This window comes from Pseudophryne corroboree, chromosome 7, assembly GCF_028390025.1.
Source record: "Pseudophryne corroboree isolate aPseCor3 chromosome 7, aPseCor3.hap2, whole genome shotgun sequence".
NCBI classification, from domain to species: Eukaryota; Metazoa; Chordata; class Amphibia; order Anura; family Myobatrachidae; genus Pseudophryne; species Pseudophryne corroboree.
In genome coordinates this window covers 253,471,521-253,496,384 of record NC_086450.1, presented here as the reverse complement: position 1 = coordinate 253,496,384, position 24,864 = coordinate 253,471,521, and the positions used below count along the sequence as shown (strand labels likewise).

The following is a 24,864-nucleotide window of genomic DNA, read 5'->3' as shown; positions in this document are numbered from 1 at the left end:
CGTGATATCGCGGACGCTGCCCCAACTGAGTTCAGATTATTTCTAATAAATATCTAAAATGCCAGCGTTAATATATGCTGCGGATGCGAGGCGCATCTTATTACCATGGTGGTCATTCCGAGTTGTTCGCTCATTGCAGATTTTCGCTGTACAGCGATCAGGCAAAAATCGGCATTTCTGTGCATGCGCATGGGCCGCATTGCGCATGCGCAAAGTACTTTTACTCAAAACTATGCAACTTTACAGTCACGCAGCTTTTCAGTCGCACTGTTGATCGGTGAGTGATTGACAGGAAGTGGGTGTTTCTGGGTGGTAACTTGGCGTTTTCCGGGAGTGTGCTAAAAAATGCAGGCGTATCAGGTAAAAAAGCAGGCGTGCCTGGGGAAACGGGGGAGTGGCTGGCCGAATGCAGGGCATGTTTGTGACGTCAAACCAGGAACTAAACAGTCTGCAGTGATCGCAATCTAGGAGTAGGTCTGGAGCTACTCAGAAACTGCAGGTAAATATTTAATAGCAGAACTGCTAACCTTTCGTTCGCACTTCTGCTAAGCTAAGATACACTCCCAGAGGGCGGTGGCCTAGCGTGTGCATTGCTGCTAAAAGCAGCTAGCGAGCGATCAACTCGGAATGAGGGCCCATGTAGGATAAAAGTGCACTGTACGTCGCAAACACTACATCCCTTAAGAGAAAACAAGCACTCGCACACATTGTCTGAGTTCCAACGCTCAGTGATGTATATATTTGATATTAAAAGGATATGTATACAATATATCACATCTACAGTATGTATATAGTTACAGATTTACAATTACACAGGAAGCAGTTGTTACAAAAGAATCCATACAGTTACAACCAGCATACTTCACCCTATTTGCTCAATGCACGTTATGCTCCATCTCTGAATCTGCCTCAACACCAACAAACAGCAACTACCAGCAGCAGAAAAACAGCAAACAGAACTTCTTGTGACTGGAATCACCTATACACTGTGTATATTGAGGGAGTACATGTCTTCTGTTTTTGGTCCAGGGGAGGGAACTTTCTCATTCATGATGTGTCATTGGTAAGTTCATATGCAAGCAACGTCCTGCCTTGAAGATGCAGGAATGTTTTTTGTTCCCATTTGAATTGTGGCTTCATATTCATACATTCAATCATAACTAATCGTTGCAATGTGCTACAACCTAATCACAGCTATCAAACCAACACACTCATTCCACTGATTATTTTGAGACCAAGCATGACATGTTTATCTTGTTCCATTCCATTAATTCATATACATAATGTTATACTCTATTACAGGCTTTTTCAACCAGTGTGCCGTGGCACTTCCTGCACCTTCAGAATGAACTGTTGGCCCGGGCTCTTCTTAGAGGATCAGTCGTGCTCCGGCCATGACCTATGCCTTGAAAACGATGTGATATCATAGGTCACAGCCGCTGCGTCTCACCACCAAGCCAGCCCACCCGCCTGCATACACGTTTTCCAGTTCCCGCCTGCATACACAGCTTTCCTTCCCACCCACATCCACACCTGCCTGACCGCCCGCTGCTCAGTATTCACAGAACTCCACTATGAACAACCCCCGCCACTGAGGGACAGGGAGGAGGACAGCTGATAATATTTGTTATTTTATTTCTCCTGTGGGGAACAATAGGATTTCAATAGGATTTATGTGGGGAGAATAAGACTTTATGGATTTATGGGGGGAACAATGTGAATAATTCATGTGGGGAGCAATAGGATTTATGTGGGGAGAAATGTGATTGATTTATGTGGGGAGCAATGTGATTGTTTTTTCTGTGTAGGCCAATGTATGTGTGGATTGTATATATTTTTTTACTGTGAGCGCCAATGTGTGTGTTTTGTTTTTTTTCTGTGGGGAACTGATGGTGTGCCTTGGCAATTTTAAAATATTGTTCGGTGTGCCGCGAGTAAAAAAGGTTTAAAATCACTGCTCTATTATATAATTTAATACATTATAATGTCTGGTGCTTGACATGTTTAATTTAGGTGTGGTATGAAATATGTGTTGAATATATCCTTGTGGCTTGTCTGTGTGAATGTGTATGCTACCATATATCGCTGTGTACGCTGCGTGTATTCGCATGAACAGCGACTCATCTGTTTGGCGTTTATATGTTTTCTGTATGTAATATTTTTTACTTTGACAAAGTGAAGCCATGTGAACACTTTCCAGATGCACTGTACATCTGTTACACAAAAGTACCATGGTACAAAAAAATAAGAATTTACTTACCGATAATTCTATTTCTCATAGTCCGTAGTGGATGCTGGGAACTCCGTAAGGACCATGGGGAATAGCGGCTCCGCAGGAGACTGGGCACAAAAAGTAAAAGCTTTAGACTAGCTGGTGTGCACTGGCTCCTCCCCCTATGACCCTCCTCCAAGCCTCAGTTAAGATACTGTGCCCGGACGAGCGTACATAATAAGGAAGGATCTTGAATCCCGGGTAAGACTCATACCAGCCACACCAATCACACCGTACAACTCGTGATCTGAACCCAGTTAACAGTATGATAACCGTAGGAGCCTCTGAAAAGATGGCTTCCAACAATAAACAACCCGATTTGTTTGTAACAATAACTATATACAAGTATTGCAGACAATCCGCACTTGGGATGGGCGCCCAGCATCCACTACGGACTATGAGAAATAGAATTATCGGTAAGTAAATTCTTATTTTCTCTGACGTCCTAGTGGATGCTGGGAACTCCGTAAGGACCATGGGGATTATACCAAAGCTCCCAAACGGGCGGGAGAGTGCGGATGACTCTGCAGCACCGAATGAGAGAACTCCAGGTCCTCCTCAGCCAGGGTATCAAAATTTGTAGAATTTAGCAAACCTGTTTGCCCCTGACCAAGTAGCTGCTCGGCAAAGTTGTAAAGCCGAGACCCCTCGGGCAGCCGCCCAAGATGAGCCCACCTTCCTTGTGGAATGGGCTTTTACAGATTTTGGCTGTGGCAGGCCTGCCACAGAATGTGCAAGTTGAATTGTACTACAAATCCAACGAGCAATCGTCTGCTTAGAAGCAGGAGCACCCAGCTTGTTGGGTGCATACAGTATAAACAGCGAGTCAGATTTTCTGACTCCAGCCGTCCTGGAAACATATATTTTCAGGGCCCTGACTACGTCCAGCAACTTGGAGTCCTCCAAGTCCCTAGTAGCCACAGGTACCACAATAGGTTGATTCATGTGAAACGCTGAAACCACCTTAGGGAGAAATTGAGGACGAGTCCTCAATTCCGCCCTATCCGAATGAAATATCAGGTAAGGGCTTTTATAGGATAAAGCCGCCAATTCTGATACGCGCCTGGCTGAAGCCAGGGCCAACAGCATTACCACTTTCCATGTGAGATATTTCAAATCCACTGTAGCAAGTGGTTCAAACCAATGTGATTTTAGGAACCCTAAAACTACATTGAGATCCCAAGGTGCCACTGGAGGCACAAAAGGAGGCTGTATATGCAGTACCCCTTTGACAAACGTCTGAACTTCAGGCACTGAAGCCAGTTCTTTCTGGAAGAAGATCGACAGGGCCGAAATTTTAACCTTAATGGATCCTAATTTTAGGCCCATAGACAATCCTGCTTGCAGGAAATGTAGGAAACGACCCAGTTGAAATTCCTCCGTAGGGGCCTTCTTGGCCTCACACCACGTAACATATTTTCGCCAAATGCGATGATAATGTTTTGCAGTTACATCCTTCCTGGCCTTGATCAGGGTAGGGATGACTTCATCTGGAATGCCTTTTTCCTTCAGGATCCGGCGTTCAACCGCCATGCCGTCAAACGCAGCCGCGGTAAGTCTTGGAACAGACAAGGTCCCTGCTGGAGCAGGTCCTTCCTTAGAGGTAGAGGCCACGGGTCCTCCGTGAGCATCTCTTGCAGCTCCGGGTACCAAGTTCTTCTTGGCCAATCCGGAGCCACGAGTATCGTTCTTACTCCTCTCCTTCTTATGATTCTCAGTACTTTTGGTATGAGAGGAAGAGGAGGGAACACATATACCGACTGGAACACCCACGGAGTTACCAGAGCGTCCACCGCTATTGCCTGAGGGTCCCTTGACCTGGCGCAATATCTGTCCAGTTTCTTGTTGAGACGGGACGCCATCATGTCCACCTTTGGTTTTTCCCAACGGTTTACAATCACTTGGAAGACTTCTGGATGAAGTCCCCACTCCCCCGGGTGGAGGTCGTGTCTGCTGAGGAAGTCTGCTTCCCAGTTGTCCACTCCCGGAATGAACACTGCTGACAGTGCTATCACATGATTTTCCGCCCAGCGGAGAATCCTTGCAGCTTCTGCCATTGCCCTCCTGCTTCTTGTGCCGCCCTGTCTGTTTACGTGGGCGACAGCCGTGATGTTGTCCGACTGGATCAATACCGGTTGACCCTGAAGCAGAGGCCTTGCTTGACTTAGGGCATTGTAAATGGCCCTTAGCTCTAGGATATTTATGTGAAGAGACGTTTCCATGCTTGACCACAAGCCCTGGAAATTTCTTCCCTGTGTGACTGCTCCCCAGCCTCTCAGGCTGGCATCCGTGGTTACCAGCATCCAATCCTGAATGCCGAATCTGCGGCCCTCTAGAAGATGAGCCTTCTGTAACCACCACAGGAGAGATACCCTTGTCCTTGGAGATAGGGTTATCCGCTGATGCATCTGAAGATGCGATCCGGACCATTTGTCCAGCAGATCCCACTGAAAAGTTCTTGCATGGAATCTTCCGAATGGAATCGCTTCGTAAGAAGCCACCATTTTTCCCAGGACTCTCGTGCACTGATGCACTGACACTTGTCCTGGTTTTAGGAGGTTCCTGACTAGCTCGGATAACTCCCTGGCCTTCTCCTCCGGGAGAAACACCTTTTTCTGGACTGTGTCCAGAATCATCCCTAGGAACAGTAGACGTGTTGTTGGAATCAGCTGTGATTTTGGGATATTTAGAATCCACCCGTGCTGACGTAGCACTACCTGAGATAGTGCTACTCCGACCTCTAACTGTTCCCTGGACCTTGCCCTTATCAGGAGATCGTCCAAGTAAGGGATAATTAATACGCCTTTTCTTCGAAGAAGAATCATCATTTCGGCCATTACCTTGGTAAAGACCCGTGGTGCCGTGGACAATCCAAACGGCAGCGTCTGAAACTGATAATGACAGTTTTGTATCACAAACCTGAGGTACCCTTGGTGAGAAGGGTAGATTGGGACATGGAGATAAGCATCCTTGATGTCTAGAGATACCATATAGTCCCCTTCTTCCAGGTTCGCTATCACTGCTCTGAGTGACTCCATCTTGAATTTGAACCTTTTTATGTAAGTGTTCAAAGATTTTAGATTTAAAATTGGTCTCACCGAGCCGTCCGGCTTCGGTACCACAAACAGCGTGGAATAATACCCCTTTCCCTGTTGTAGGAGGGGTACCTTGATTATCACCTGCTGGGAATACAGCTTGTGAATAGCTTCCAATACTGCCTCCCTGTCGGAGGGAGACGTTGGTAGAGCAGACTTCAGGAACCGGCGAGGGGGAGACGTCTCGAATTCCAATTTGTACCCCTGTGATACTACCTGCAGGATCCAGGGGTCCACTTGCGAGTGAGCCCACTGCGCGCTGAAATTCTTGAGACGGCCCCCCACCGTGCCCGAGTCTGCTTGCAGAGCCCCAGCGTCATGCTGAGGACTTGGCAGAAGCGGGGGAGGGCTTCTGCTCCTGGGAAGAGGCTGCATGGTGCAGTCTTTTTCCCCTTCCTCTGCCCCGGGGCAGGAACGAGCGGCCTTTTTCCCTCTTGCCCTTATAGGGACGAAAGGACTGGGTTTGAAAAGACGGTGTCTTTTTCTGCCGAGAGGTGACCTGGGGTAAAAAGGTGGATTTTCCAGCCGTTGCTGTGGCCACCAGGTCCGATAGACCGACCCCAAATAACTCCTCCCCTTTATACGGCAATACTTCCATATGTCGTTTGGAATCCGCATCACCTGACCACTGTCGCGTCCATAACGTTCTTCTGGCAGAAATGGACATCGCACTTACTCTAGATGCCAGGGTGCAAATATCCCTCTGTGCATCTCGCATATATAGTAATGCATCCTTTAAATGCTCTATAGTTAATAATATACTGTCCCTATCCAGGGTATCAATATTTTCAGTCAGGGAATCCGACCAAGCCACTCCAGCGCTGCACATCCAGGCTGAGGCGATCGCTGGTCGCAGTATAACACCGGTATGTGTGTATATACCTTTTAAGATATTTTCCAGCCTTCTATCAGCTGGTTCCTTGAGAGCGGCCGTATCAGGAGACGGTAACGCCACTTGTTTTGATAAGCGTGTGAGCGCCTTATCTACCCTAGGGGGTGTTTCCCAACGTGCCCTAACCTCTGGCGGGAAAGGGTATAGTGCCAATAATTTATTAGAAATCAGCAGTTTTTTATCGGGGGAAACCCACGCTTTATCACACACCTCATTTAATTCATCTGACTCAGGAAAAACCACTGGTAGTTTTTTCACACCCCACATAATACCCTTTTTTGTGGTACTTGTAGTGTCAGAAATGTTCAATGCCTCCTTCATTGCCGTGATCATGTAACGTGTGGCCCTACTGGACATTACGTTTGTCTCGTCACCGTCGACACTGGATTAAGTATCCGTGTCAGGGTCTGTGTCGACCATCTGAGGTAACGGGCGTTTTAGCGCCCCTGACGGTGTCTGAGACGCCTGAACAGGCACTAATTGATTTGTCGGCTGTCTCATGTCGTCAACAGTTTTTTGCATAGTGCTGACATTGTCACGTAATTCTTTAATTACTACCATCCAGTCAGGTGTCGACTCCCAAGGGGGTGACATCACTAACACAGGCAATTGCTCTGCTTCCACATCATTTTCCTCCTCATACATGTCGACACAATCGTACCGACACCCAGCACACACACAGGGAATGCTCTGATAGTGGACAGGACCCCACTAGCCCTTTGGGGAGACAGAGGGAGAGTTTGCCAGCACACACCAGAGCGCTATATATATACAGGGATAACCTTATATAAGTGTTACTCCCTGTTATAGCTGCTGTATTTATATATTAGCTGCCAATAGTGCCCCCCTCTCTGTTTTACCCTGTTTCTGTAGTGCAGGACTGCAGGGGAGAGTCAGGGAGCCGTCCTTCCAGCGGAGCTGTGAAAGAAAATGGCGCTTGTGTGCTGAGGAGAAAGGCTCCGCCCCCTTCACGGCGGCCTTTTCTCCCGCTTTTTTCAGGAAACTGGCAGGGGATAAATGCATCCATATAGCCCAGGAGCTATATGTGATGCATTTTTTTTACCCATATAAGGTTTTTATATCGTTTTTATTGCGTCTCAGGGCGCTCCCCCCCAGCGCCCTGCACCCTCAGTGACCGGAGTGTGAAGTGTGCTGAGAGCAATGGCGCACAGCTGCAGTGCTGTGCGCTACCTTATTTGAAGACAGGAACGTCTTCTGCCGCCGCTTTCTCCGGACCTCTTCGCTCTTCTGGCTCTGTAAGGGGGCCGGCGGCGCGGCTCCGGGACCCATCCAGGCTGAACCTGTGATCGTCCCTCTGGAGCTAATGTCCAGTAGCCAAGAAGCCCAATCCACTCTGCAGTCAGGTGAGTTCGCTTCTTCTCCCCTTAGTCCCACGATGCAGTGAGCCTGTTGCCAGCAGGACTCACTGAAAATAAAAAACCTATTTAAACTTTTACTTCTAAGCAGCTCAGGAGAGCCACCTAGCTTGTACCCTTCTCGTTCGGGCACAAAAATCTAACTGAGGCTTGGAGGAGGGTCATAGGGGGAGGAGCCAGTGCACACCAGCTAGTCTAAAGCTTTTACTTTTTGTGCCCAGTCTCCTGCGGAGCCGCTATTCCCCATGGTCCTTACGGAGTTCCCAGCATCCACTAGGACGTCAGAGAAATAAGATTTTAAACCTACCGGTAAATCTTTTTCTCCTAGTCCGTAGAGGATGCTGGGGACTCCGTAAGGACCATAGGGTATAGACGGGCTCCGCAGGAGACATGGGCACTCTAAAAACTTTAGATGTGTGTGCACTGGCTCCTCCCTCTATTCCCCTCCTCCAGACCTCAGTTAGAGAACTGTGCCCAGAGGAGACGGCCAGTAAGAGGAAAGGATTTTTGTTAATCTAAGGGCAAGATTCATACCAGCCCACACCATCCACACCGTACAACTTGGAACATACGAACCAGTTAACAGTATGAAACAAAACAGCATCAGCCCGAGACTGATCAAAACTGTAACATAACCCTTATGTAAGCAATAACTATTGTGACAAGAACACTGGGATAGTGTTTGAGGGCAGGTATGTTTGTCCCAGGTTCTTGTCTTACATGTTTTAGAAAATGAAAACTTCTAGGAAAAATGCTTTTGTTTTGTCAGAACCTTTTCAGTTTGCTGTAAAAGCTGGGTAAAGGCTCTGAGAGAGAGATAAGGCGAGTTCTAGACATTGGGCCCAGTTCGGGTCTTTGGCCTCACAGAGGGCTAATCAGGGTTTCAGCTGTGTAAGAGTGTTATAGGGCTGCTAGCCTGATTAGTATGGGCAGACTGCCTGGGAAGACTGGAGGGATCTGTGTGAGAGAAACACGCTTCCTGATACAAGTGAGCTATACAGTGTTTACTGGAGAACTCTGCGTTTTTTTTGTTTAGTGATAGTTAGGAACATCTTGTGTTTAGTTAGTGCCGGACAGGCAAGGTATTTTCTTTTGGTGTTTGTTTTATTTTCTGTTTCAATAAAACTGGCCGGGGCCAGTTGTACCAGAAACTGGACTTGTGTTGTTCCTCAGCTGCTGTGTGCTGCCATATTCCCCAGGAAGAGGCGCCTTGCACCCCTACAGTGTTACACTATGGCCCTCATTCCGAGTTGTTCGCTCGGTAAAAATCTACGCATCGCAGCGATTTTCCGCTTAATGCGCATGCGCAATGTCCGCACTGCGACTGCGCCAAGTAAATTTGCTATGCACTTAGTAATTTTACTCACGGCTTTTTCATCGGTCTGGCGATCGTAATGTGATTGACAGGAAATGGGTGTTACTGGGCAGAAACAGGCCTTTTTATGGGCGTGTGGGAAAAAACGCTACAGTTTCCGGAAAAAACGCAGGAGTGGCCGGAGAAACGGAGGAGTGTCTAGGCGAACGCAGGGTGTGTTTGTGACGTCAAACCAGGAACGACAAGCACTGAACTGATCGCAGATGCCGAGTAAGTCTGAAGCTACTCAGAAACTGCTACGAGGTGTGTAATCGCAATATTGCGATTACTTCGTTCGCAATTTTAAGATGCTAAGATTCACTCCCAGTAGGCGGCGGCTTAGCGTGAGCAACTCTGCTAAAATCGCCTTGCGAGCGAACAACTCGGAATGACCCCCTATATACAAGTCTTGCAGAATTTAGTCCGCATTGGGACGGGCGCCCAGCATCCTCTAAGGACTAGGAGAAAAAGATTAACCGGTAGGTTTAAAATCTTATTTTCTCTTACATCCTAGAGGATGCTGGGGACTCCGTAAGGATCATGGGGATTATACCAAAGCTCCAGACCGGGCGGGAGAGTGCGGATGACTCTGCAGCACCGATTGGGCAAACAGGAGGTCCTCCTCAGCCAAGGTATCAAACTTGTAGAATTTTGCAAAAGTGTTTGAACCTGACCAAGTCGCCACTCGGCAAAGCTGTAATGCCGAGACGCCTCGGGCAGCCGCCCAAGAAGAGCCCACCTTCCTAGTGGAATGGGCCTTTACTGAATTTGGTAACGGCAATCAAGCCGTAGAATGAGCCTGCTGAATCGTGTTACAGATCCAGCAAGCAATAGTCTGTTTAGAAGCAGGAGCGCCAAGCTTGTTGGCTGCATACAGGACAAACAGTGCCTCTGTTTTCCTAACCCGAGCTGTCCTGTCTACATAAATTTTTAAGGCCCTGACTACATCAATGGACCTGGAATCCTCCAAGTCACCCGTAGCCACAGGCACCACAATAGGTTGGTCCATATGAAAAGAGGAAACCACCATAGGCAAAAATTGAGGACGAGTCCTTAATTCTGCTCTATCCACATGGAAAATCAGATAGGGGCTCTTGTGAGACAAAGCCGCCAATTCGGACACCCGCCGTGCAGATGCCAAGGCCAACAACATGACCACCTTCCAAGTGAGAAATTTTCAATCCACCGTTTGAAGAAGCTCAAACCAGTGAGATTTTAGGAACTGTAACACCACGTTAAGGTCCCATGGTGCTACTGGGGGCACAAAAGGAGGCTGGATGTGCAGCACTCTCTTTACAAAAGTCTGGACTTCTGGGAGAGAAGCCAATTCCTTCTGAAAGAAAATTGATAGGGCCGAAATCTGTACCTTAATGGAGCCTAACTTTAGGCCCATATCTACTCCTGTCTGTAGAAAGTGGAGAAAACGGCCCAGATGGAAATCTTCAGTAGGAGCATTCTTGGCTTCACACCAAGATACATACTTCCTCCAGATGCGGTGACAATGTTTCGCCATCACCTCCTTCCTAGCCTTAATCAGAGTAGGGATGACTTCCTCCAGAATACCTTTCCCCGCTAGGATTTGGTGTTCAACCGCCAAGCCGTCAAACGTAACCGCGGTAAGTATTGGAACACGCAGGGCCCCTGCTGCAATAGGTCTTCCCTGAGAGGAAGAGGCCACGGATCCTCTGTGAGCATTTCCTGAAGATCTGAATACCAGGCCCTTCGAGGCCAATCCGGAACAATGAGTATTGTCTGCACTCTTTTTCGTCTTATGATTCTCAGTATTTTTGAGATGAGCGGAAGAGGAGGGAACACATAGACCGACTGAAACACCCATGGTGTCACCTGGGCGTCCACCGCTACTGCCTGAGGGTCCCTTGACCTGGCACAATACCTCCGAAGCTTCTTGTTGAGGCGTGACGCCATCATGTCTATTTGTGGAAGTCCCCACTGACTTGTTATCTCTGCAAAAACTTCTTGATGAAGTCCCCACTCTCCTGGATGGAGATCGTGTCTGCTGAGGAAGTCTGCTTCCCAGTTGTCCACTCCCGGAATGCTGACAGAGCGCTTGCGTGATTTTCCGCCCAGCGAAGAATCCTGGTGGCTTCCGCCATTGCCACTCTGCTCCTTGTCCCGCCTTGGCGGTTTACATGAGCCACAGCTGTGACGTTGTCTAAATGAATCAGAACCGGTAGGTCGCGAAGAAGATTCTCCGCTTGTCGTAGGCCGTTGTATATGGCCCTCAATTCCAGTACGTTGATGTGTAGACAAGCCTCCTGGCTTGAACATAGTCCCTGAAAATTTCTTCCTTGTGTGTATGCTCCCCATCCTCGGAGGCTCGCGTCCGTGGTCACCAGAACCCAGTCTTGAATGACGAACCTGCGACCTTCGAGAAGGTGAGCACTCTGCAGCCACCACAGGAGAGACACCCTGGCCCTGGGGGACAGGCTTATTTTCTGATGTATTTGTAGATGGGACCCCGACCACTTGTCCAGAAGGTCCCACTGAAACGTCCTCGCATGGAACCTGCCGAAGGGGATGGCCTCGGAGGTCGCCACCATTTTTCCCAGTACTCGAGTGCATTGATGGACTGACACTTTTTTCAGTTTTAACAGGTCTCTGACCATGTTCTGGAGTTCCTGGGCTTTTTCCATCGGGAGAAAAACCCTCTTTTGTTCCGTGTCCAGAATCATGCCTAAGAAAGATAGCCGAGTCGTTGGAATCAACTGTGACTTTGGTAGATTTAGAATCTAGCCATGCTGCTGCAGCACTCTCAGGGAGAGCGACACACTTTTCTGCAATTGATCTCTCGATCTCGCTTTTATCAGGAGATCGTCCAAGTACGGGATAATTGTGACTCCTTGCCTGCGCAGGAGCACCATCATTTCCGCCATTACCTTGGTGAAAATCCTCGGGGCCGTGGAAAGCCCAAACGGCAACGTCTGAAACTGGTAATGACAGTCCTGTACAGCGAATCTCAGGTATGCCTGATGAGGGGGATATATGGGGACATGAAGGTATGCATCCTTTATGTCTAGTGACACCATAAAATCCCCCCCTTCCAGGCTGGATATAACTGCCCGGAGCGATTCCATCTTGAATTTGAACTTTTTCAAGTACAGGTTTAGGGATTTTAGATTTAGAATGGGTCTGACCGAGCCATCCGGTTTCGGGACCACAAACAGGGTTGAATAGTACCCCTTCACCTGTTGCACTAGGGGAACCTTAACAATCACTTGTTGTTGACACAGTTTTTGAATTGCAGCTAAAACTATCTCCCTTTCTGGGGGAGAAGCTGGTAAAGCCGATTTGAAAAATCGTCGAGGAGGCACGTCTTCGAATTCTTGTAGCCTTGGGATACAATTTCCATCGCCCAAGGATCCACGTCTGACTGAACCCAGACGTGGCTGAAGAATCGAAGACGTGCCCCCACCGGCGCGGACTCCCTCAGAGGAGCCCCAGCGTCATGCGGTGGATTTAGTAGAAGCCGGGGAGGACTTCTGCTCCTGGGAACTAGCCGTAGCAGGCATTCTTTTCCCTCTACCCTTACCTATGGCGAGGAAGGAAGAGCCCCGACCTCTTCTGGACTTATGCGACCGAAAGGACTGCATCTGATATTGTGATGTTTTCTTTTGCTGGGGGGGAACATAAGGTAAAAAAGTAGATTTACCCGCTGTAGCTGTGGAAACCAGGTCCGCGAGACCTTCCCCAAATAAAACCTCACCCTTGTAAGGCAAAACTTCCATATGTCTCTTTGAGTCGGCATCACCCGTCTATTGGTGGGTCCACAGGGCTCGCCTAGCAGAAATCGCCATGGCGTTGGCTCTCGAACCTAACAGCCCAACGTCTCTTGAAGCATCTCTCATATATAAGACTGCGTCTTTAATGTGACCTAAGGTCAATAAAATGCTATCCCTATCTAAGGTATCAATGTCAGATGACAAAGTATCTGCCCAAGCTGCTACAGCGCTACAAAACCAAGCCGACGCTATTGCCGGTCTGAGCAAGGCACCCGTATGTGCTTAAATTGGTTTTACGGTAGTTTCCTGTCTGCGATCAGCAGGATCCTTGAGGGCTGCCGTGTCTGGAGACGGTAACGCCACCTTTTTGAACAAGCGCGTTAAAGCCTTGTCCACCCTGGGCGAGGATTCCCACCGTAACCTGTCCTGTGCAGGGAAAGGATACGCCATAAGAATTCTCTTGGGAATCTGCAATTTCTTGTCTGGAGTTTCCCAAGCCTTTTCAAATAACGCGTTCAGCTCATGAGATGGGGGAAAGGTTACCTCAGGTTTCTTTTCCTTAAACATGCACACCCTCGTGTCAGGGACCGAGGGGTCATCTGTGATATGCAAAACATCTTTAATTGCAATAATCATATAATGAATACTTTTGGCCACCCTTGGGTGTAACCTCGCATCATCGTAGTCGACACTGGAGTCAGAATCTGTGTCGGTATCAGTGTCTGCTACTTGGGACAGGGGACGTTTCTGACACCCTGGAGGGCCCTGTGATACAGCCAAAGCCATGGATTGACTCCCTGTCTTTTCTCTGGACTCTGCTTTGGTCATTCTCTTATGTAATAAAGACACATTTGCATTTAAAACATTCCACATATCCAGCCAGGTGTCGGCGTCGCCGACGGAGACACCACAATCATCTGCTCCACCTCCTCCTTAGATGAGCCTTCCGCTTCAGACATGCCGATACACACGTACCAACACCCCCACACACTCAGGGATATATATATATATATATATATATATATATATATATATGGAGACAGTCCCCCAATAAGGACCTTTGGAGAGACAGAGAGAGAGTATGCCAGCACACACCCAGCGCCACCGGACACTGGAATAAAATACCAGTCAGTACAGCGCTTTTATAAATGTACTCATTGCGCCAATTAAATGTGCCTCCCCCCCTCTTTTTTGCCCTCTGTACTTGTGTTTAGCAGGGGAGAGTCCGGGGAGCCAGCTTCTCTGCAGCGTGCTGTGGAGAAAATGGCGCTGGTTAGTGCTGAGGAATCAAGCTCCGCCCCCTTACCGGCGGGCTTCGATCCTGCTCAAATCTTTATACTGGCGGGAGTTTTTGCAGTATACTGCCTCCGCAGTATATATCTATGCCAGTGTCCCCAGAGGGTTAATAATTGCTGCCCAGGGCGCCCCCCCTGCGCCCTGCACCCATACAGTGCCGCCAGTGTGTGTGTGTGTGTTGGGAGCAAAGGCGCGCAGCGTTACCGCTGTGCGTTACCTCATAGAAGATCAGAAGTCTTCTGCCGCCTTGGAAGTCTTCTATCTTCTATCGGGCAGTACGGATGGTGTGGGCAGTATGGATGGTGTAATGGTTAGCATTACTGCCTCACAGCACTGAGGTCATGGGTTCGATTCCCACCATGGCCCTAACTGTGTGGAGTTTGTATATTCTCCCCGTACTTGCGTGGGTTTCCTCCGGGTACTCTGGTTTCCTCCCACAATCCAAAAATATACTGGTAGGTTAATTGGCTCTCAACAAAATTAACCCTAGTGTGAATGTGTCTGTGTGTACATGGAATAGGGAATATAGATTGTAAGCTCCACTGGGGCAGGGACTGATGTGAATGGCCAAATATTCTCTGTAAAGCGCTGCGGAATATGTGTGCGCTATATAAATAACTGGTAATAATAATAATAAATAAATCTTCTCATACTCACCCGGCTTCTATGTTCCGGCTCTGTGAGGAGGACGGCGGTGCGGCTCCGGGTCGAACGGCGAGGGTGAGACCTGCGTTCTGACTTTCTGGAGCTAATGGTGTCCAGTAGCCTAAGAAGCAGTGCCTATCATTTAAGTAGGTCTGCTTCTCTCCCCTCAGTCCCACGATGCAGGGAGCCTGTTGCCAGCAGTGCTCCCTGAAAATAAAAAAACTAACAAAAAGTCTTTTTTTCAGAGAAACTCAGTAGAGCTCCCCTGCAGTGCACCCAGTTTCCTCTGGGCACAGGATCTAACTGAGGTCTGGAGGAGGGGCATAGAGGGAGGAGCCAGTGCATACCCATCTAAAGTCTTTAGAGTGCCCATGTCTCCTGCGGAGCCCGTCTATACCCCATGGTCCTTACGGAGTCCCCAGCATCCTCTAGGACGTAAGAGAAATAAATTACCATTAAAAATACATAGGGGCCCATTTAGCAGTTTTTTTGGGGTAGACGCAAATATTTAGTATCCTCCCGAATGTATGACTGAGGAATCGCAGCAGATATCTCCGATATCTGTTGCGATCCCTCCATTCCCACAACCCCATAGATACGATGCTGCCAGATTTACCAAATTCCGTAATGCGAAGCTTCCTGAAGATGGCGTTAGCCAGTTGTAGCCTATGGTCTACACATTGCAAATTTAGCCAGGAGAGGGTACCCCCGTAACACTCCCTGGTTATAGCCGATGAACATGCGTGGTCAGCGAGACCGAATATACGCAGTAGCCCCGCTGCCATTCCGAGCACACCACAGGGCTGGGTTCCTTTTGAAGTCCCTGCCCCTGTGCCTTTATACATCTGCCTGATTTACTGTATGTGAATTCTGCATTGCGATCTTGGCCGCTAATATCGTGCCTAGATTGATTTGCAATAATATATGGGTCCCAGAGTACAGGGGCGGATTTTGGTGTCAGGCCACCCACAGGCACATTATTGACCCCTTTCCCCCAATTACGTCACTGCCCCCATCATTTGGGGCCAGTCCGGATGCCCAAAGGCCACCAAAGCAGCTCCAACCTCAACCACAATTTGCTGCCTATTGTCCCATTCCTCCCAGTTGCAAAATAAAATATTGCAAAATAAGTCGTAATTAAAAAAAAATTATCCTGGACTCAGCAGCCTTGTGTGCCTAGTGGGAAATCCTCCACTGCCAAAGTATAGGGGGTCATTCTGAGTTGATAGCTAGTGAAAGATGTTCGCAGCGCAGCGATTAAGTGAAAAAGCTGAACTTCTGCGTATGCGGCGCAGTGCGCACGTGCAACGTACTTTCACAATGGGTGATGTATTTTTACACAAGGTCTAGCAACGCTTTTCAGTCGCAATGGCAGCCGCAGAGTGATTGACAGGAAAGGGGCGTTTCTGGGTGTCAACTGACCGTTTTCAGGGAGTGTTCCAAAAAACGCAGGCGTAGCTGGGCGAACGCAGGGCGTGCTTGTGACGTAAAATCTGGAACTGAATGGTCTGAAGTGATCGCAAGCTCTGAGTAGGTCTGGAGCTACTCTAAAACTGCACAATTTTTTTTGTAGCCGCTCTGCGATCCTTGTTCGCACTTCTGCTAAAAACTGCTAGCGAGCGATCAACTCGGAATGACCCCCATAGTCCTTCTCTGTAAGAGACATCTGCCTGTATTTCACACATTGACAACACAATTTTAGAAACATAGGCAGACCCGAAGTGGCCAAAACACATAACGTACTGTAGCATTATGTTTTGTTTTTATGTGAAGATAGTGTATATACAGATACTGTATGCAAGACCCCTTGCTTGAGGCATACCCTCCAACTGTACCTTTTTGGCAGGTACAGTACCTTTTTTTATGGTCTATACCGATTTTTTGGCTTTCCAAACTTCCATTGAAAGTATGGGCTGAAACACACACGCTACCTCCCGCCGCCCGGCAAAATCCTGCTCGGCATTTTACCGCTGCAGAGACACATGCAGCGCAATGTGTCCTTTCACACGGCACAGCCCCGGCCCGGCTGCCGGGTTGCAGCTAGAACTATCCACTGGAAGGTACGGCTGCCGGGCCGGGTCGTCTTTGGAGGCAGTGAACTGTGTGTGTGAAGGGGAGCTTTCACACACAACGTTTTTTTTAGCCGCCAATGCTGCTGCGCACAGCATTACACATGGCTCAAAGCCGTTGTGTGTGAAAAACCCTCCCGGATGGCAAAAGGCCGAACAAAGTTTGTCCGGCTTTTTGCCATCCGGGAAAAACCGGAGGGTGTGTTACAGCCCTATGCTGTAACAAACACTCCGGTTTTTCCCGGATGGCAAAAGGCCGGACAAACTTTGTCCGGCTTTTTGCCATCCGGGAGAAACCGGCAGAGTCTGTCACACAGGACGGCTTTGAGCCATGTGTGATGCTGTGCGCATGCGCAGCATTAGACACGGCTTGGGAAAAAACCGTTGTGTGTGAAAGCTCCCCTTCACACACACGGTTTACTGGCTGCAAAGACGGCCAGGCGCCGGCCCGGCAGCCGGACCTTCCAGTGGTGAGACCGGGCTGCAACCCGGCAGCCGGGCCGGGACCGTGCCGTGTGTAAGGACACATTGCGCTGCATGTGTCTTTACATCACGGCAGCGGTTTAAAGCCGGCCGGGTGTTTGCCGGGCGGAGCCAGCTGCCTCGTGTGTTTCGGCCCTAAGGAAAGGCCCATTGGCCGTGACCACGCCCCCTTTGCGAATTTGAACCGGTTTCTATGTTTAAAAATGTTGGAGGCTATGCTGGGGTATGAAAGCTCGAGGACTTTATGCATACCTCCCAACATGTCCCTCTCCAGGAGGGACACAATGCTCTGCTTCTGGACTTTTCTCTTAATTTAAGATTGCTGGCACCTGTGTTGAACAGGTTAATGGATAAGAAAGGTGTTTCAGCACAGGTGATGGCAATCATAAATTAAGAGAAAAGTCCAGGAACAGAGCATTCTGTCCCTCCTGGAGAGGGTCATGTTGGAACTTAAGGTATGTTTATGATCGTAACAGTGTGAGCAGGGTCGGTGCTAGGGTGTTCGGCGCCCCCCTGCAAACTATAAATTTGCGCCCTCCCTCTCATACCGTAGTTAATAAAATGAGAGCGTGCGTCGGAGGCCGCAAAAAAGGATTATGGTTTCCCACGGGGTGTGACCACACAACAGTACCCCCAATTCAAATTATGTCACACAGTAGCACAATCTTATTCACATTTTACCGCACATAGAATGAGACGAAATTCACATTATAACACACAGAATGAGCCGAAATTCACATTATAGCACACGGTAGGACACGAAATTCACATTATACCACACGGTATGAGCTGAAATTCACATTATAGCACACAGAATGAGCCAAAATTCCCAGTATACCACACGGTATGAGACGAAATTCAAATAATAGCACATAGAATGAGCCTAAATTCACATTATAGCACACAGATTGAGACGAAATTCACATTATAGCACACAGAATGAGCCGAAATTCACATTATAGCACACGGTAGGACACGAAATTCACATTATACCACACGGTATGAGCTGAAATTCACATTATAGCACACAGAATGAGCCAAAATTCCCAGTATACCACACGGTATGAGACGAAATTCAAATAATAGCACATAGAATGAGCCTAAATTCACATTATAGCACACAGATTGAGACGAAATTCACATTATAGCACACAGAATGAGCCGAAATTCAAATGATGCCATATAGAGACAAAATTCAGGGAGAGTGACAGCAGGGACAGGGAGAGAGAGAGGGAAAGTGACAGCAGGGACATAGGGACAGGAAGAGGGAAAGTGACAGCAGGGACATAGGGAAAGGGAGCATGACAGAGAAAGGGACAGCAAGGGCATACAATAGGGACTAGGGGGAGAGAAAGGCAGCAGGGTAAGATTACCTATTTAGCAGCGGCTGTGCTGAGGATGCTGTGGTCTGCGGTGCGGTGTATTAGGAGGCTGTGGTCAGCATGGTACTGAAGTGCAGAGAAGGACTGAGGGCGGCGGTGTAGCAGAGGAGGAGGCAGAGGGCTGTGCAAGGAGGAGGAAGCTGTGGTTGGCGGCACTGCGGCTCCTATGACCACAGCACCACTATTTCAAATCCGCCGTGGACCTGCAGCCAATCCGGAAGGGGCAGGATAAGATCAGTGGTGAGGAGCAGGAGGGGACAGGATGGGAGCAGGAGGGGGCATATTAGCAAATGCAGGTGAAAGATGACTATTATCATCTATCATGTCATCATCCATCTGTGTACTAACAGGCCACAGCAAAACCAGACATGATTCAACTATTTAGCCCAATTGGCAAACTGAGCCGAGTTTAGACAAGTGGCTGTATCAGCCGATGTGTGACATTGTAACGTACATCTATACAGATTCTTCCCTCACTCTGCTTATGTTTACCAGTAACTGGTAAATACTGCATGAGTAAGGGATTGTAAGCACTTGCAGCTTGATACCAACTTGTGGTGGAGGTGTCCTGCACCCTGTTCTCTGCATTATAAGCAGACTTTATACAGTAGGGATTTATTGATTTATACGAAGTATGTTGTTTATACCACCTGGATGCTGGATAGGTCGAAAATAGAGGCGTTCATTCATCATGCAGTGAGTTTAGACATCAACTTGTTTATAGGGCGGAATCGGAGTTGTATGATAATCCTGCTGCAACTGCAAACCCATACTCAGGTAAAGTGCTAAAATGCTAGTTTAAGTTTCCCCCACATGTACAAGCGTGAAATGGACTGTGTAATACGTGAAACACGTACTTTACTTATCTGAGCTCTGTGCAGATCCCTCAGCTGGCCCATGCACTCCCCCAGGCTGCAGAAGTGAAACTTATACACACACACAAACACATATACATACATACACACATACATATGCACATACATACACACATATACATATATACAGACAGTACATACACACACTTTCTCTCACCTTTTTTCCATCAACTTACAGACAGTATCACAGGCTGGTTGGAGGGAAGGGATCTGCCTCAGCTTGGGGATCCCGTTTAGCCCCGCCCCTTTTCGGTCGTGTAACCCCGCCCCTTTAGTCCGTGTAGCTCCGCCCACCTTCCATCCGCTCATCATGCCTCTGTAGGGAAGGAGGGAGGGCTTTAAACGGACGGCGCTGCTGCCTGTCAGTTTGTTTTTGCAGGCGGCAGCAGCAGCAGGGGGTCAGGCCAGGCTCAGGGCAGCGCAGCACAGGAATGCAGAGCAGGAAGGCGCCTCTCCAATCAGGCGCCTACCTGCTTTGCGTCCCTTTGCTGAGCGGGTAGCGCCGGGCCTGAGTGTGAGTGCTGCCCAATGTGTGTGTGTGGGGAGGGGGAGAGAGAGACTCCCCTTCTTCCACAAGAAGGGGATAGGATAGGATAAGTAGCCAGTCCACGGACGGCGCTCTGGACCTGGTCAGCTTTGCAAAGGATATTTCAAACGGGAGCCAACTCCATAATTTGTCAACGAGGAATAAATTGAATTAAAGAGTTCTGAAAAGTTGAAACGTTGACAAACTGTGGAGTTGTTTCCCGTTTGTAGTGCGGGAGAAAATCTGCATACCAACGTTGCCTTATCTTTAAATTGAGCTGAAAGGAACGCTGCCTGTACCAATATGGCTTTATATTCATGTCGAGCTGAAAAGAATGCTGCCTGTACTAACATGGCGTTATCTTGAAGCCAGCCGATCCGACCTAAATTGAAATCTTCCTGTACCAACATGGCGTTATCTTGAATTCGAGGCGCTGAACGGAAATACATAAGAGGTTTGGTTTCCGGAAATATATTGTGGCTGCTTGTAGACCAGGATGTCATGGTGGAGGCTTTTAGCGTGGGTATGGTAAAAGGTGAGAAGCAAGAAAATGTCATAAGCACATGTTTTACTATGAAGTGTACCTGCTAATTTCGCCGCTGGATAATCTCTTCACTGCTTTCGCTATGTCCGCAAATTCTTCAGAGGTGAGATGAACTCGTCTGCATTAACTGGATTTATTTGAAAGCTCGTTTCTTCAATAAATCTCGAGCATATATGAAAACCATTCTATATGTATAAAATGTATATTGTAAAAGGTGTTTTGTAGACTGTAGTCAACTAATCATGAATAGGTTTAATTATATGCTCTGAGTGATTATTGCTGTGGCATAACCACAGCTGATTATAAAAACATGAAAAATGTGTCACTGGTCTATAGCGATCTAAAGCATTCATTTTATAGTGTTGGCATTAGTTAATGCTGGATTAGAGATTGACCTCCCTGGTTTGAACAAGTAGCTAAGAAGCAGGAATTTACTGGAGGAGTTTGTAACTATTTATTTCAAGCTTGTTATGTACAGTAATTGCTGTACAAGAGGGATGCATTTATGTGACCAGCGCCGGTATATTGGCATCTGAAAATTCCACCGGTCGGCATGCCAACCAACAGGGACTGTTCCCACTCCTGGGTGTCCACGACACCCATAGAATGGGAATATAACAAGTGGCGAGCGCAGCAAGTCCGCAAGGGGCTACGTTGCGCTCTCCCCCCACTGCTGCCCACTTAACAGCCGGGATCCCGATGTCGGTATCGTGACCGGTGGTCTTCTGTCCGCCGGTCACACATACCCATCCCCTGCAAGAGAGTAGACTAGGGGATATTTTAATTGTGAGATGGGCAGTTAAGGTGGGGACGCATAAAACACAGGGGTAGGTGCATGAAGCTGCCATATGGTGGTGAAGTGGTATCAGCTCACGTTATGTACACTGATACTGATTCCCCCCCCACCACCCACTCCGTGTTAATGCAGCAGCGTGTGCAAGGTGACTTGTCATTATCAGCGCAGTTATCTTTAGGATAGCACGCTGATATGCTGGGCAATGTAAGAACAGTCAGTGGCACTGACCGCTCTGACGCCTGCAGCTATCAATTTTTGTCTGCTGCAGGTCTCGTTGCCCCATTGACAGCCGGCTCCAGGCTACTTAACTGGCATGGTCAGATTTCATGTAAATGCGTCGTCCCGCCCCGTCCCCCCATTTTTGACGAGGAGATCCGTTCTGCAGATGTGCATAATATAATGTTTAAATATTTTAAGAAATACTTTTTTTTACTTTATTAAATAAAATACATTTAAAAAACAAAAAACTGTTAAAGCTTTTGAAGGGAAAAATCGTCAGTTAAGTGGTTAAAAAGGCATACGCTGCAGCATTTCAGGGACATTGGGCAAGCAATATTTAAAAATGTATGGCCCCAAAATGAGCCCAATAATAACAGAAACTTACTGAATCATTATCAGGCATGCTGGTATGTCAAGAGATGACCACTGTTGTTTGTTTGTAGTCACTATCATCGTCCTGTACTGCCATAGTGGTTTTGCCTCCCGCTTATGTCAAACTAGACAAATATCCAATTTATGTTCTGAACTTAACCTGCATGGTCAGCGGTAGCACTGACCGATGTGCTTGCGAGTTTCTTCCCTGACATATTGGCAGAGTCTTTCACATTTTAGAAAGACTCCTCCAGGGAATCTGACTCTACGCATGTGTACAGTGTTAGATTACATAGCCGTCTGGTGGCTGCCGGAGAGAGATCAGAAAGTAAGCATTCATAGGTTTAAAGCCATTTACGGCAGCTGTCTATGATGAATAGGCCAAGCTCCGAACAACGAAGTTTGGTACATAGTGGTCAGATCATATTCCCCATATATTATTATCAGGATTGAGATCTGTAGCGCAAATTAGCCATCTGCAGGAGATTTCTATAAAATCTCCTGCATTAGGCTTTTCATACATAGCAACGGTTTATAGAATTATGCAGAAAAACTGCAGACTCAACACAATTTTTGTTAAAAAAACCCCAAAGAAAATAAAACAAAAAACCTTGACAAATAGGCCCCTCAAAGCTGGCCATACATCGGATCAACGTTCCTCCAACTGACCAGCCATCCAACTTGTCTGTCCAACTAAAATGGTGCTCGACACACCTAAAGCAGAGTACAATTCTCAGGAGATCAGACTGTTTATACAACCTACTGCAGACCTGCTCGCAGGTTCTACATCCAAACCATTGCCTACATTTATCCGCTTTTTTTCAACAGACCTGATCTACGTCTGCTGAAAAAATAAATTTGGCTGTGGGGGAAGGGGGATTAATAAAAATATGAGGAAAACAGGAATTTATTAATTGTAACGGTGAAGAGAAGTTTCATATACAGTCGGGTCCATAAATATTGGGACATTGTTACAAAGTGGGAGGCACATATAGAAACCGTTGTAATTCCTACACCGTTCTGATTTGGATGTAAATACCCTCAAATTAAAGCGGAAAGTCTGCAGTTAAAGCACATCTTGTTTGTTTCAATTCAAATCCATTGTGGTGGTGTATAGAGCCCAAAATATGAGAATTGTGTCGATGTCCCAATATTTATGGTCCTGACTATATTTTATATACAATCAGGATTAAGATATATATGTAACAGATGGCTTGCCAATTGTGTCTAATGGTTTTATAGGTTGTTTATATTTTGCACATTGTTTTGTTTTAGTAACCTGGCCAACGGGTTCCTGCCAATGACTGCGGATGTTACCTGTGGTGTTGGTGGGGGGTATTTAAGGCCGGTTTTGCACTTATGTTTGTGTACCCTGACGACAAGATTAACACCACCTCAATCTCTTCTATCCTTCCCATTGGCAGGGTTCTATACTTTGCCCCTGCTCTTCGCCCTGTACACCTCTTCCCTTGGAGAACTCATCAGTTAGTTTGGCTTCCAATGCCACCTCTATGCTGATGACATCCAACTATACCTCTCCTCTCCTTTCCTCTCCCCTTCAGTCTTCTCTCGGGTATCCAGCTGTCTCTACTCCATCTCCTCATGGATGTCTGAGTGCTCTCTGAAGCTCAACATGGACAAAACTATCTTTTTCTCCACTCCCCAAATCTCTCTATCACTGTTGACAACAACATCATCTCCCTTGTTCCCCAACTCTGTTGCTTGGGTGTCACTTTTGACTCCACCCTCTCCTTAGTCCCCCACATTCATTCTCAGGTTCTATCCTGCCGAGTCCAGCTACGCAACATTGATTGAATCAAGCCGTTCCTTTCCAAAGTGCTACCAAACTGATTATCCACTCATTAATCATTTCGTTGCTCGCCTACTGCAACCTTTTCCTTGCTGGCCTCCCACATTCCTATCTCACTCCCCTCCAATCTGTAGCTAGACTTATCTTCCTCTCCCGCCGTACCACATCTGCCACGCCCTTCTACCAAAATGTGCACTGGCTTTCATTCCTCTACAGAATCCTCTTCAATCTCCTCACCCTCACATAGAAGCCCTCTCTAACTCCATTGCTCACTACATCTCCAACCTTCTCTCCTTACATACTCCCTCCGGTCGGCCAATGACTGTCACCTGTCCTCTACCTTGGTTACTGCATCTCGCTCTCAAATCCATGATTTCGCCTGTGCAGCGCCTCTTCACTGGATTGAGCTCCCTCGCGTTATCAGGCTCTCCCTGACCTTGCATAGCTCTTCAAATGTGCACTGAAAACCCACCTGTTCATCATAGCGTACCCTTCCACCACATAACTTTCTCACCAGGTCGCTCTCCCCACCCTCCTACCTCGGCCATCTTTACCTCGCTTACTTCCTGTTCTCAGGTCCACATCCTCATGTCGTCATCTGTTTGTTTTGAGTCATTCCACATCGAATCAACACAGCCATTTTCATGACTTTTCCAATTTCAATGAAATTTGCTGTGCTTGTTAGGTCTGACGAGAAACTAATTTACCCCAAATTTCAACATCATAGGTTGGATATTTTTGGAGGTGGAACCATTTAAAAATGAACAAAGTATGCAATTTTACTGCCGCAGGGGTCTTTTCGTTTGCCTGTAACTTGAGTTCTAATTAAGACAGATGAATTTAGTGTCATTTTGAAGCTTATGAATAAATCTTTTCACTTCAATTTTATTTTAGTAAGGTAGTACTAAAAAAAAAGTTTAGTGACCTTTGACCTCCGTTTTTTAAAATAGGATTTTTTTTTTTTTTTTTTGATTTTTTTTTTTTTGAGTTCTCCCATATTTCATTTAAACATTTACCAAATTTCACTTTGGGACTCCCATGGGATAATGCGATAACAATAATTTACTGACAAGCAGGCAGCTAAATTATACAAAATTCTCACTTGCAGACAGTGTATT

The 24,864-nt window shown here is 47.3% G+C and overlaps 1 protein-coding gene and 1 long non-coding RNA gene across 6 annotated transcripts in view; one reads left to right on the top strand and one right to left on the bottom strand.

Moving 5' to 3' along the window:
- LOC134943564 (uncharacterized) overlaps positions 1-19,713 on the bottom strand; it is a 49,615-nt gene extending 29,902 nt beyond the window's left edge. The window contains exon 1 of the long non-coding RNA XR_010181612.1: positions 19,637-19,713. This is a non-coding gene — a long non-coding RNA (uncharacterized LOC134943564). The remainder of the gene's footprint in view (positions 1-19,636) is intronic.
- Positions 19,714-19,853: 140 nt separating this feature from the next.
- FBXL18 (F-box and leucine rich repeat protein 18) overlaps positions 19,854-24,864 on the top strand; it is a 328,848-nt gene continuing 323,837 nt past the window's right edge. For 4 of the 5 annotated variants that reach the window (XR_010182033.1, XM_063934099.1, XM_063934097.1 and 1 more), the window contains exon 1: positions 20,547-20,652. Coding sequence is in view for 3 of the 5 variants with exons in the window: in XM_063934099.1 (XP_063790169.1) it covers positions 20,569-20,652 (84 nt within the window). In the remaining 2 variants the exon portion in view is untranslated. The other variant, XM_063934098.1, reaches the window with a different exon arrangement.